Here is a 12,764-nt window from a genome sequence, read left to right as displayed (position 1 = left end):
ATGCAATAATTATAAATCTTCTTTTGTAATGTTTCTTGAGATATTCTTCCCTCATTTGACTTTCATGAAATTGTCAGAAACTACTGAAGTACCTATGACATGCTTGTTATAAATTCAGACTACCTTCTCATGGATTACGTAGGTAAACATCTACAGTCTAGAGAACTTGAAATTAACTTATGCTAGAAGTCCTTCCAATATTTTTATGAATTCTGAACAGATACAGAAATTATCAGACATAGAAACATCTCTTTTTGTGGCATGTTTACAAAAGAGAGAAAATTTCTTGAAAATTTCAACTGTTTCTGCATTACTGAATAGCAGAATCAGGCATTTGATTGACTAAGGACTGGAAATGAGCAACTAAAGAACAAACAAAATGACAATATAACAGGTATCCACAGAACACAAGTGCTATTCTTATAAAGCATGAATATGTCTTTAATTAAACCTAATTTTGTTTCATTTAGCTTGATTAGATATCTTTATTATAAGGTGAAGTAACATTACTTCCATCACTCTGGGGAAGGAATGATGAAGAAATGAAACTTCAGGTATCAGAAAGTAAGGCAATGTATGAAGGCTTTAAGGCATTGAATTTTCCTACATGCTCTTAAGTAAATCACTTGTTATTATGTTATTTTATAATATAATAGTATAATTTTATAATAATGTAATAGTTGTAACAACCCATAACTTGAAAAATATGTCATTTCATAATTCAAGATGCTAATTAACATGTATCTAAACACACAAACACACACGTATATGACTTATTACTTCTCAAAAATAATCAAAGATAACAATGAAACTGAATAGTGTGGGTGAACCAGATACAAAAAGTCAGATACCAAGCAGGGACAAGTACTAAAACCAGAGTTTTGCTCTGGAGCACTAGCGATATCACAGCATGCAGGCATATGAAGAGTTTCTCAAACAGAAAGGACAACAGAATGAACACAGACACAGCTAACCTATTCCCCTGACACCATGGCTTCAGCCTCAGGCTCCCAGTTTACAGTATTATCCAACCCAACAGCTTTGCTCTTCCAGTGCAAATGATCAGATTACCCTCTCCTGTTAGACTTGTTTCACTTTGTATAAATTACTGTTAGTTTTATCTGGGATGTAAAAATTCATTTCCTATGGTCCTGAGTACATGCTTTAAGCTGTTCAAACATAATGGTCATTGTCTCTACAAACAAGCCAAACCAAACCAAACCAAACCAAACCAAACCAAACCAAACCAAACCAAACCACATTGCTCTTTTGCAGGTTTTTCATAAGTAAGATACAACCTTGATCCTGTGTAATGATTCTGAGTAAGGTTTTCTACATTCTCACAGATGTCTAAATGCCGGCTCTCGCTAGGTTACAGCTATACAAAGCTTCAAAGAAATTACCAGTTATGTGTAGAGAATAACGAGCACTGATTGGGTGGTAGAGCATTGAAAGAGAAATGAGTTTTCATGTTATTACTTTAATCCTTTGAATCTCAGATCAAATGATATTTTTGTGACTACATTTGCAATCATGCACTTAAAAAATAAAAATCAAGAAAGAAAAACAAATTAAAAAAACAGGAACGCCTCTGCATAGTGTCTTCTTATAAAGGAAAAACACTGCTTAGAAGTCCAAATAACCTGTTTTTTTTTCCCTTTCAGAATTTTCCCCTCTTTCTCTTCTTTGTTTTCTTGCAAGCAGTCAAATTTTAAACAAAAAGCAGAGTGAATTAACAATTTAACACCCCATTGTACTTTATCTGAATAGCAGAAAAGCAAATGCTGAGAATAGTCTTTTCAAAATTAAATTCAGGTCTAAAGTAGCCATCAGGGAGGAAAAAGCTGTAAACTTATACGGAGTGGTTTGCTGCAACAGTAGATACCTTGCATGAATACTGCTCCACTGAAAATTGTGAATTATCACCTCAGTTCCCCATTTTAAAAAGGAAGGAGATCATACTATGCAGTACTTACCAAAAACTTGGAGAAAGGTCTGCTTTTTATCAATTCCTGCTTTGTTTTTAGCATTACAGATATAAGGCCCTGCATCAATGTTTTTTATATCTCTTATTGTTAGTTCTGTATTGCTTCCTCTCAGTATATATTTTTCATTTTCTTCAATAACTTTACCATTCCTATAAAAATAAGAACAATGTATGAATCAACCAGTAAGTTCAAAACTCTGTTACAATGTGCTATGGAAGCACATCTTTATGTGCTTTATGTTGAAAATAATCTTTGAAGGAGGAGACTGCTATTATGCTGTCCTGAAAACCACATTAACTCATGGGGCATAAATGTTCAGTATGTACAGAAGGGACTTGGTTTTAACATGACAAAAACTGTTCTGCAGGATCATATTTTAGGCACAAGCAAAACATTCTGAACTGAATTTTGATGTTCAAGACCCCAGATTAAAAATTGTATTGTTAGGTTCTAAAATATATATGTATTAAAAATACTCTAATACATGTATTCTAAAAGGCTCAGTATTGACTTAATGTTAGAAGAAAATCAGGTAGTCAAATACATATTTGTATGTGACAAACAGTTAAAAGCATATTTTCAAAGTATAATGTTGCAGTTTACCTTAGTAACAATGCAGCAACTTATAAACAATATTTTAAATTGCAAACACGTAGAGCCTACTGGCAGATAAAGAACCCTTCCAAATTATTTCCTCTCAGTTGTTGTTGGCTAGTCAAAACTTCGTAAGCAGGCATGTCTCTAGATGTTACAATAAGCTCTGACCAGATGACACAGAAATAATAAACCTGAGGGCTGTCCATTTGAGCACCTAGACATACACACAGTTATCAGAACAGCTTCTTTTCCAAGAATACTTTTAGCATCTTTTTTTTCTTTTTAATTTATTCTTTTTCTGCCTACTTTGCTGCAGGATTCTTTTGATCTTATTTCTGTTGAATCATCAGCAGCCCCTTTTCGCAAGCACTGTCTGATTTTCGTAAGCATTGATAATTCCTCTAACAATGCCGACTTCTTAAAAACAATCTATTTGTAAAATTAAACCAATCTTCATTATTGAAATACTCTATTGTATTCTCTTTGGCTAGTTTAGGACATCTAGTTATATTTCAAGACTCACACAAGAATAGTTTTCACTTTCTCCTCACATAATGCTGTTAAATCTATGTATTTCATATTTTCCAAAATACTATTTTCCCTAAAAGTGATAACACTACTTCTTTCTTGGCAACATTAACATCTGTTAATAGGATCCCCTGGCATCTACATAGCTGGCATTTCAGTAACATTTTTTTTAAATAACTTTAGTCCATTTTGCTGTCCTCTTCAAGGTGCTCTTGTGATACTTTTCTCCTCCTTTTCTAAGCAAACCATAGAGATTGTGTTGCAGAACAGAAAAGGTCAAATTTTCTACACGGGTGGTTTCATCTAAATAAAATAGTCTCTTAGGAGACAAAAGTCTATATTCAAGGTCAGAAATAGTTTCCAAATGTCTGTTATAAAAATCACATATATCTATGAAAATTTCTAAGCAGAAATGAGAGTATGAGCCTTTCTCTGGACCCTCTAGTGAACAGCAGAAATTCAGGTTGATGCTGATATCTGAGAACAGGAAAACATGACTATCACATTAAAAGAGGATTATTTCTTTTGTCAGATAATTCTAAATCCTGTCAGTAAAGATAAGAGGATTGATCCATCTTTATCAGTGTAAACGATCTTCACGGATGTAAATGATCATCATGTTTTCAGTAGGATTATTCACACAAGTAAAAATTTCCAGTTCCTGACCTGGACATTTAGCTCTTTATCTTTCAGTCCTGGCTAATTTCATTTGGTGAGGGTATTGCTTTTCTGAAGGTTATGTTTTACAATAACATGATACCAGAGTCAATAGAGGTGTCAGTTAAGTGGTGAAAGAAATATATTTTCTCAGTCCATGAAATATCAATAAAGTATATATGTATATTAAATACAGCAGCAATTTAAACCTTCCTGATCTTTCTTCTTGACTAGATATTTCTGTTCCTTCCATTTTAATTTGACAAATTCTTAAAAAATGTTAGCACCCAGAAACAACAAAGGTTGATGTAAACAGTTAAATGTTTTGCCATATTAGCTACTGTCTTAAAGAGTTTAAAGCTTGAAACTACTGTTTTCTCCAGCACCTTGCTTACAGTCAATAGTTTCAATCACTCTAGACTTTTTCTCCTTAGCCTACCTATGTATTCAGAAAACAGACTTCCATTAAGTCATTTCATTACACACTAATCTGATGTAAATTAAATAAATTACTGTATGCACATCAATAAATGGTATAGTTGGGAATAAAACTGACTATATGATTCTTATAATTGCTGTAACTAAAGGCTCTAATCCTTCCAAAATCAGCATTAGCACTTAATCGAATTCAAGATGTAATTTCACTTGTTTATTAAAAAATAAACACTTACGTAAAACTGAGTTTAATATCGATTTACATTCAACATCAAAAATACTCTGAACAGGATGAAATTAGGACTATAACTCTATGGGTCTCAGTTCTGATACATGGTTTCAATTAAGTTCTCAATTTATTACAAGTGTGTTAATACCGGAGAAATCAGTTCTGATAGGCTTTCCTACCACCAAAAATGCATTCTAGCTTTTCATCAAAATCAAGAAGGATTATGTTGATCTAGTTTTTTTATGCTCAGTCTAATTTCTGAGAACAAGTATCTGAAGTAGTCTAAAAAACTAAGGTCTTTATCTTGATATATTTTTGAGATGAGGACATGGAGAATATACCAGCTGATTCTGAACCCTTTCAAATGGCTATCTATATGTGAGTGCAAAGTGACCTGAACAGTTCAAGAAAGACATTTCAGAAATTTGATGCTCAAATGTAGCACTGAAAAACAACACATAATGAATTTTCCTTTTTCTAGAAAAAAATAATATACATCCTGTTACAGAGATCAGAGGCCTTTTCCATCTACCACTGTAAAACATCTCCCTGTAAGTAAATAGTAAAGCAATAATATTTTCTACTACCAAAAATTTATAGCCTAGTAAGACAAAATAAGAAGGGGATGGAAGAAAAAAAAAAGCAAAGGGAAGCGCGTAAGTCAATATTCTTCACTACGAGAGTTTCTGAAACAGGAACAGAACAGAAGCTCCCACATTTAAGATTTAGTATGCAATACATAAGACTACAGAGCTTTTGCAAAATCTTTGTAAAAGATATGTAATGAATGGTTTAAAAAAGTCAGTTGCCCCAGGGGCTGACAAACCAATGGAAAAATCCTTCACACATTCTCAACAGTAGACAAAGTCGTAAGTGTCTCTGCAAGACACTTAACCTGTGTACTTCCTGTAATATTTATAAAATATTTAAACCCCCCAAAAAATACAAAACAAAAAAACCCCAAACCAAACCAAAACCAAAACCAAGCACAAAAACAAAAAAAAAAAGAAAACAAACCAAAGAGATATCCACAAGTTGAGGAAGCTTACATATTCTTTCTTAACAACATAGAACATCAGTGTTGGTTGTCTTAAAACAAGCCAATTTAGGTAAAATACCTAAGATTTCAGAAAGCTCTTAAGAATTTCAGTCAGATAAGATAGAAAATATAAAGATTACTTTAAAGACATTAAATAACTTACGCAATACTCAATAATATTCAAACTTAGTTTGAATTCAGTATCCGGCCTTTAATGTTGTTTTTCTTCTTTTTCCCTCTTCACTAGATTTTAAATTCTATGCCACATAAGGAATTAAGTTGAAATTCTGTTTATATACATTTCCTGAGTCTGAAATTGCCCAAGAGAAAATATTAAATCTGCATTTGACTTATGGAATGTTATGATAAAGGTGTTAGTCAAAGTAAACTAACATTTTAAATTAATCTAACATTGTTCAAAGATTTCAAAGAAGATTAGGAATTCATGGAAATCTCTGATATCTGTGAAAATGTGCATTTTAATTCACTGGAAAAAATATAAACAGATATTCAGGTCTGAAATAGAAATACCTACTTATATGAGGTTTCTGAGATGCTTTATATAACAGGACTGATGTAGATCTTTGTTAAAATTGAAAGAATATAGAGCATATGGATATTTACAATTTTACAAATGCTACATGGTAGGTGTTCCCAAATGACACAGCTATACAACGCTCATGTCAGTGTCATCAAAAAAAAATACATGAACTTTAAAAGCAGTTTCATTTCCAAAACATAACACATTTTTAAAATTCCATTAAATACTCTTGAAACTTATTCAATGAAACATTTCCACATCCTAGAGGTGCCTAAAGCCATACCTTTGCCTGAATTTCATTGAAATGGAGAGTTAGGTTTGGAATCTGTTTTTACAGATGGAGAACACAGTATCTTTGCAATCAGCATTATTTGTATCTATAGCATAACTGCCTATGTTTTTACCAGACACATTCATGTGCAAAAACTGTTGAGCAATTTTTATCATGGAATTATAGAATTACACAGAATCACAGAATGTTATGGGTGGTAGGGACCTTGAAAGGTCATCTAGTTCAACCCCCCTACCATAGCAGGATCACCTAGACTAGATCACACAAGAATGCATCCAGGAGGGTTTTGAATGTCTCCAGAGAAGGAGATTCCACAACCTCTCTGGGAAGCCTCTCCAGTGTTCTGTCAGCCTCATAGTGAAAAAGCTTTCCTTATGTTCCCATGAAACCTCCTATGCTCCATTGCCCCTTTGTCCTACCATTGGACATCACTGGGAAGAGCCTGGCTCTGTCCTCCTGACACTCACCCTTCACATATGTAACGGTTTGAAACTGTCTCTTTAATTTTTCTTTGCAAAGTTCAAGCAGAGAAAGCAAAACAATGTAAATAAGTCACTATTGGGTGTAAGAAAGCAAAATAATGATTGTTCTAAACACTTCCATTGAATAGATAGAAATGTTTAAGAATTACTACTCAAAACAAAGTCTGCAGTCTGCAGTCGGGGCAATTTGCTGGGCTGTCTAGCTACTGTTTCTTCTTCTTTTCTGACTAAAGATAACACACTGACCTTGGCGAGCTAAGTTAACAACTTTTCTGCTTTAACTAACTGCTTTCTGCCAGGGGGGTCTGAGGGGGAAACCCCTGGGAGAAAGGCCCCTTGGGAAAGGTCCCCTTTGGGGGAAGCAAAGGGAGCTTGGTTCTGCTTTTCTGTTGATTGTATATATTTGTAAATGTTGTGAATTTTGTGTATTTGTACATATTCATTGCATTTCATCGTAGATTGTAGATTCTGCTTGTAAACACAGCTTTCATTCGCTTCCAGACTGATCTAGCCTGGTCATTGTCAGTGCGGGGGGGAATTTCAGCTCACACTGACACAACATATTTATGAACATAAATGAGGTCACCCCTCAGTCTCCTCCTAGCTAAAGAGACCCAGCTCCCTAAGCCCTTCCTCAGAAGGGAGATGTTCCACTCCCTTAATCATCTTTGTGGTTCTGTGATGGACTCTTTCAAGTAGTTCTCTGTCCTTGAACTGAGGGACCCAGCACTGGACGCAATATTCCAGATGCAGCCTCACCAGAGCAGAGTAGAGGAGGAAGAGAACCTCTGTTGACCTACTAACCACATCCCTTCTAATACACCACAGGATGCCATTGGCCTTCTCAGCCACAAGGGTACATTGCTGGCTCATGGCCATCCTGTTGTCCACCAGGAGTCCCTGGTCCTTTTCTCCAGAGCTGCTCTCCAACAAATGAGCTCCCAACCTTTCCCAGATGCAAGACTCTACACACTTGTCCTTCTTGTATTTCATCAAATTTCTCCCTGCCCAACTCTACAGAATGTCCAGGTCTCACCAAATGGCAGCACAGCCTTCAGGTGTGTCAGCTGCTCCTCCCAGTTTTGTGCCATCAGCAAACTTGCTGACAGTGCACTCTGTTCCATCATCCAGGTTGCTGATGAATATATTGAATAGTACTGGTCCCAGTACTGACACTTTAGGGACTCTGGACTCCACTAGATAGAGACCTCCAACTACCCCCTATCCCACTGACCACAACTCTCTAACTTCTTTACTTCAACCAGTTCTCAATCCACCTCATTACATGATATTCCAGTCCACACTTCCTCAGTTTAACTGCAAGAATAATGTGGCAGACGGTGTCAAATGCCTTCCTGAGATCAAGATATACCACATCCACTGCGCTACCATCACCTATCCACCTGGTCATGTTCTCATAAAAGGCTATCAGGTCGGTTAAATATAACTTTCCTTTGGTAAAAGCATGCTGACTGCTCCCAATGACCTTCTTATCCTTGATATGCCTAAAGACAGTGCCAAGGATAACTTGTTCCACCACCTTTCCAGGGATGGAGGTGAGACTGACCTGTCCATAGTTACCCAGGTTCTCCTTGTCCTTTTTTGAAGACTGGAGTGACATTTACCTTCCTCCATTCCTCTGATATCTCTCCTGTTTCACATGACTTAACAAAGCTGATGAGAAGTGGCCCAGCAGTGACCTCCGCCAGCTCCGCCAGCACCTGTCTTTGCATCTCATCAGGACCCATGGATTTATGGATGTACACATTACCTAATTGATCCTTAACCCAGTCCTCATCAAACAAGGCATACTCCTCCTTTATCCTGATTTCCTCTGAGGCCACAGGGATCTGGGGCTCCTGAAGACAGTCTCCAGAAGTATTGAAAGAGACAAAGAAGGCATTCAATAGCTCTGCCTTCTTTTTATTCTCTGTCACCAGAGGACCCACCTCATTCAGCAGTAAGCCTACATTGCCTCTACTGTTAGTCTTATCTGCACTGTATTTAAAAAAGCCCTTTCTGTTATCCTTGACCTCTCTTGCAAGGTTTAATTCCAAGGAGGCCTTACCTTTCCTAGTTTCCTCCCTACATCCTCTAAAAACAGTCTTCTATTCCTCCCAAGTAGCCAGCCCCTCTTTCCATGATCTGTAGACTCTCTTCTTCCACTTGAGTTTGCCCAGCAGTTCCCTGTTTAACCACGCAGGTCTCCTTGCTCCTTTTTTGATTTCCTACCCATTGGGAAGCTCTGATCTTGAGCTTGGAAGAAGTAGTCCTTAAATGTTAACCAGTTATCTTTGTCCCCTTTACCTTGTAGTTCCCTGTCCCATGGGATTTCCCTCAGGTCAAAGTTGGCCCTGCTGAAGTCTAGGGTTGAGATCCTAGTGGTATTCTGTTCCTACCACACAAGTTTCTGAACTCCATTATCTCATGGTCCCTGCAGCAAAGGCTGCCCTCAACCTTCATTGCTTCAGCCAGATCCTCCTTGTTAGTGAGTACAAGATCCAGCAGCACTCCTCTCCTAATTGGCTCATCCACCATTAGCATCAAGAAGTTATCATCAATGCACTGGAGGAATGTCTTGGACTGTGAATGCCTGGTTGAGTAGGCCATCCAGCAAATATCTGAGTAGTTAAAATCCTCCATGAGAACCAGGGCCTTTAATTGTGAGGCTGCTATCAGCTACATGTAGAAGGCTTCCTCATTCTGATCAGGTGGCCTGTAACAGACACCCACCACAATAGCACCCATGCTAGCCTGCTTCTTAATTCAAATCCACAAACTCTCAACTCACTCCTCATCTGCCCCTGGACAGAACTCAATACATTCTAGCTGCTGTCTCATGTAAAGAGCAGCTCCACCACCTTGCTTTGTGGACCTGTCTTTCCTCAAAAGGACATAGTCATCCAGGACCACATTTCAGTCATGTGAGCTGTCCCACCACATCTCTGTAATTGCCACCAGATTTCTATCTCTTCCTCTTTATTCCCCATATTGTATACGTTGGTGTGCAGGCATTTCAGGGAGCGAGCTAAGCATGCTGATTCCACCCTAGAGAGGTGGGAGGTTTTATGGTCTTCATTAATACTAGAACACTGCCCCAGTCGTGCAAATTCAGCTATAAGCCCATCCCCCTTCAAATGTAGTTTAAAGCTCTATGAATGGGCCCTGCCAATTCTTGTCCTAGGATCCTTTTCCTGCCGTGAGATTACACCTGTTGTCTTATAAAAACAGCCATGATCAGGCCCTCTGTTCCCTTTGGAAGTGAGTCTCTGACAACTGCCATTCTTCCCTTTTCTTGGGGAAGAGGTTATTATATGGCTGGAAGGCCTATCTGACCATGGTAAGACCTCTGGTATAGTTGCCACATATATATATGTGGATATATATATCCACATCCCCATTAGACTGGCCATCTTCCAGCAGGGCCTCACAGGAAGGTGAGGCGGGCAAGGAGGGCATTTGCCTTCTGCTACGGACATAAACTTGCCTCCACTCACCCCTTTCATTTGGGCTTCTGTCTTCCACCTGACAGGGGCAGGATACTGGGGCCCCTTGATCCTGGGTGCTATCTGGTGGTTTATTCTATTTCTGTTGCAGGGAGGGCAGTCTTGCTCCACCAATCTCCCTCCCTCTCACACTCCCTTATAGCCCTCAGCTTTTCAACCTGCTCTTTCAGCTGAGCAGATCATCTACCTACTCACAGGAAACACAGGTGTTGTTTCTGCAGTCTGCCATTGCAAATGAAAGGCTTTGGAATGCCCTGAGGGTTTTGGGTATACCCTCAGGTGGGGAGAAGGGAAGAGTTGGGAGGCCTTTGGGTGTTGTGTAAGGGACTCTGTATGCTTTGGGATTCTTTGCCACTATGCTTGTAGCTTTTTGTAGTTTCACCAATTGCTTTTTCCATTTAAACTTTTCATCACTCTTCAATCTGTTTGTGTGAGTGTCATTCTCTTGTCCTTCTCAGGGCAAGAGAGGATCTGTGTGGCCTCAAACCAGCACGAACATGCTTCAAAGTGCAGACCTTAACTGAACTTACCTATACCAACTGATTTCAGGCGGAGGTGATCCAGTGGCTCTGCAGAACAAAGTTAATGCCTCTCCTCTATCTGCAGTGGCATTAAAGGTTTTCTGTAGCAGGGTAATTGCAGGCGGAACTGAAAAACAAAACATTATGCCCCATTAATGGAATAAGTAAGTTATTTTCTATGTTTACACATAAATGTAAAGGACGAGATAGGATCTTTTGCTAATATTGAAATTCATGGTTACACTTACAGACTAAGTTATAATATTAATTACTATTACTAGTATTTCTTCTCTTAAAGATTTTAGTATTATAAGGGTATTTATAACCCTTTTTTTCTGCCATAGAAAAAAAAATAAACTTTCTTACCAGTTCTTCAATTTTCTTACAGAACTGTGACTGAAGTTATACTTAGCATGTATAAGACACAATAGAGTAATCATGGGCACTACTTTAATTATTTCAAACAAAAATGTAACTCTAGCCCTTTTTCGCATGGGTTAAATTGAACATTTGCTGCTGTTATTCAAAACCATCCTGCCTCAGGCCAGCTTCAAAGTGAAAGTGATGGCTGGAGCAAAGTATTACGGGACTTGAAGTTCAGATTGTAACATGGGAGGCTTCCTGTTCCAGTTTTTGGGTTCCAGGTTTTGGGTGTTGGCTTTCTTCCACTGGGATGGCAGTGGAGAAAGGAGGGATGGGTTAGAAGATCCCTGGCTTTTTGGTTTGTTTTTTTTTTTTTTTTTTCGCTCACTTGCTTCTGTTTGCTGCTTTCTGCTGTGCTTTTCCTGAAAACCTCATTTATTCAGTAAACCTCTATTTATCTCAACTCTTTATCTCAACCTGGAGAGTTTCTTTTTTTTGTGTGTGTGTGTGTTACATTTCCCTCCCTCCTGTGTTGGGGGAAACAGACAGGTTAACTCGCGTGTGTTAACCTGTTACACACTTGATTATAAAGCTTTTTACTGAACTCCTGCATATTTCCTCGGCAGGAGTATCACCAGCTGCAAAAGGTGAATTGTGATAGAATCCAATGAATACTTCTGGAAATTGCATTTCTAAAACTAGTAATCATGTTCTGAGAGGGAATTTTATCTGTTCTTGATGGGATATACTTATTACTAAGATTATAACAGTTTGCAGAGAACTTCTACCCAATAGAAAAAATAGCAATAATATTTAAGACAGAACAACTCACAGGCTGATATTTAACATCTCTATTAATATAGAAAATTTGAAGACAGTTGTCTTCAATCTGCTTCTTTTAGCTATCTAGATAAACAAATAAAAACAATCCCAGGAGGAAAAGGGCAATAAGGAAGGGAAAAGAAGATTAGAGCTTCACAAAATATAGATCTCTGTTAGCAAGAACATCCTGTCATCAGAGTGACTCAGGGTTGCATTTTTCAGCTTTAACTTTCACTAAAGAAAAAGAGAAACAGGCAACTTCCAATGAATTTGCTTTTGGCTTGCCATTACACTTCCAAAGGTATTTCTTACAAACTGTGGAGAATCAAATTCAGTTGCTCTGCACCAACCATTTTATGTTTAGTATTCTACTTCAGAAGCCTTTCCAGCTTGTGAACCTTAAATATATCAAATAAAAGTAATTTACCAGAATTATCAATGATCAGGAGTAAATGTTGTTATGCACTTTTCATACTTTTTATAGTGCACTGAAATCTGTGTTTCACAGATCACTTCTTTCTTATCTGAAAGTGGAGGGGCCATTACTTAGCATACAAAACCCCTCTGCTGAGCAACAGCAGTTTATCAATCTTCCATGTAAATATGTCACTTAAAAGGCATTCAATATATTTTAAGCCATTTTGCGGTGCATTCCACTGTCTAGACCTGAAAATATACTCAGTAACATGAGAGGATGAAAAAATTCTCTGCCAGAAGTCACAGTTTCTTCAGTCCTCACAAGTAAAAATTGCAAAACTATAACC

General features: G+C 37.6%; 1 protein-coding gene across 1 annotated transcript in view; it reads right to left on the bottom strand.

The window, feature by feature from the left end:
• NCAM2 (neural cell adhesion molecule 2) overlaps nt 1–12,764 on the bottom strand; it is a 277,781-nt gene that overhangs the window by 117,695 nt on the left and 147,322 nt on the right. The window contains exons 7-8 of the mRNA XM_054393199.1: nt 10,825–10,942; nt 1,977–2,137 (exon numbers count right to left, since the gene is read on the bottom strand). Of these exons, the coding sequence (XP_054249174.1) occupies nt 1,977–2,137; nt 10,825–10,942 (279 nt within the window). The remainder of the gene's footprint in view (nt 1–1,976; nt 2,138–10,824; nt 10,943–12,764) is intronic.

This window comes from Indicator indicator, chromosome 1, assembly GCF_027791375.1.
Source record: "Indicator indicator isolate 239-I01 chromosome 1, UM_Iind_1.1, whole genome shotgun sequence".
In the NCBI taxonomy this organism is placed as follows: Eukaryota; Metazoa; Chordata; class Aves; order Piciformes; family Indicatoridae; genus Indicator; species Indicator indicator.
Note: the sequence above shows the minus strand (reverse complement) of the source record. Positions and strands in the feature narration are given on the sequence as shown.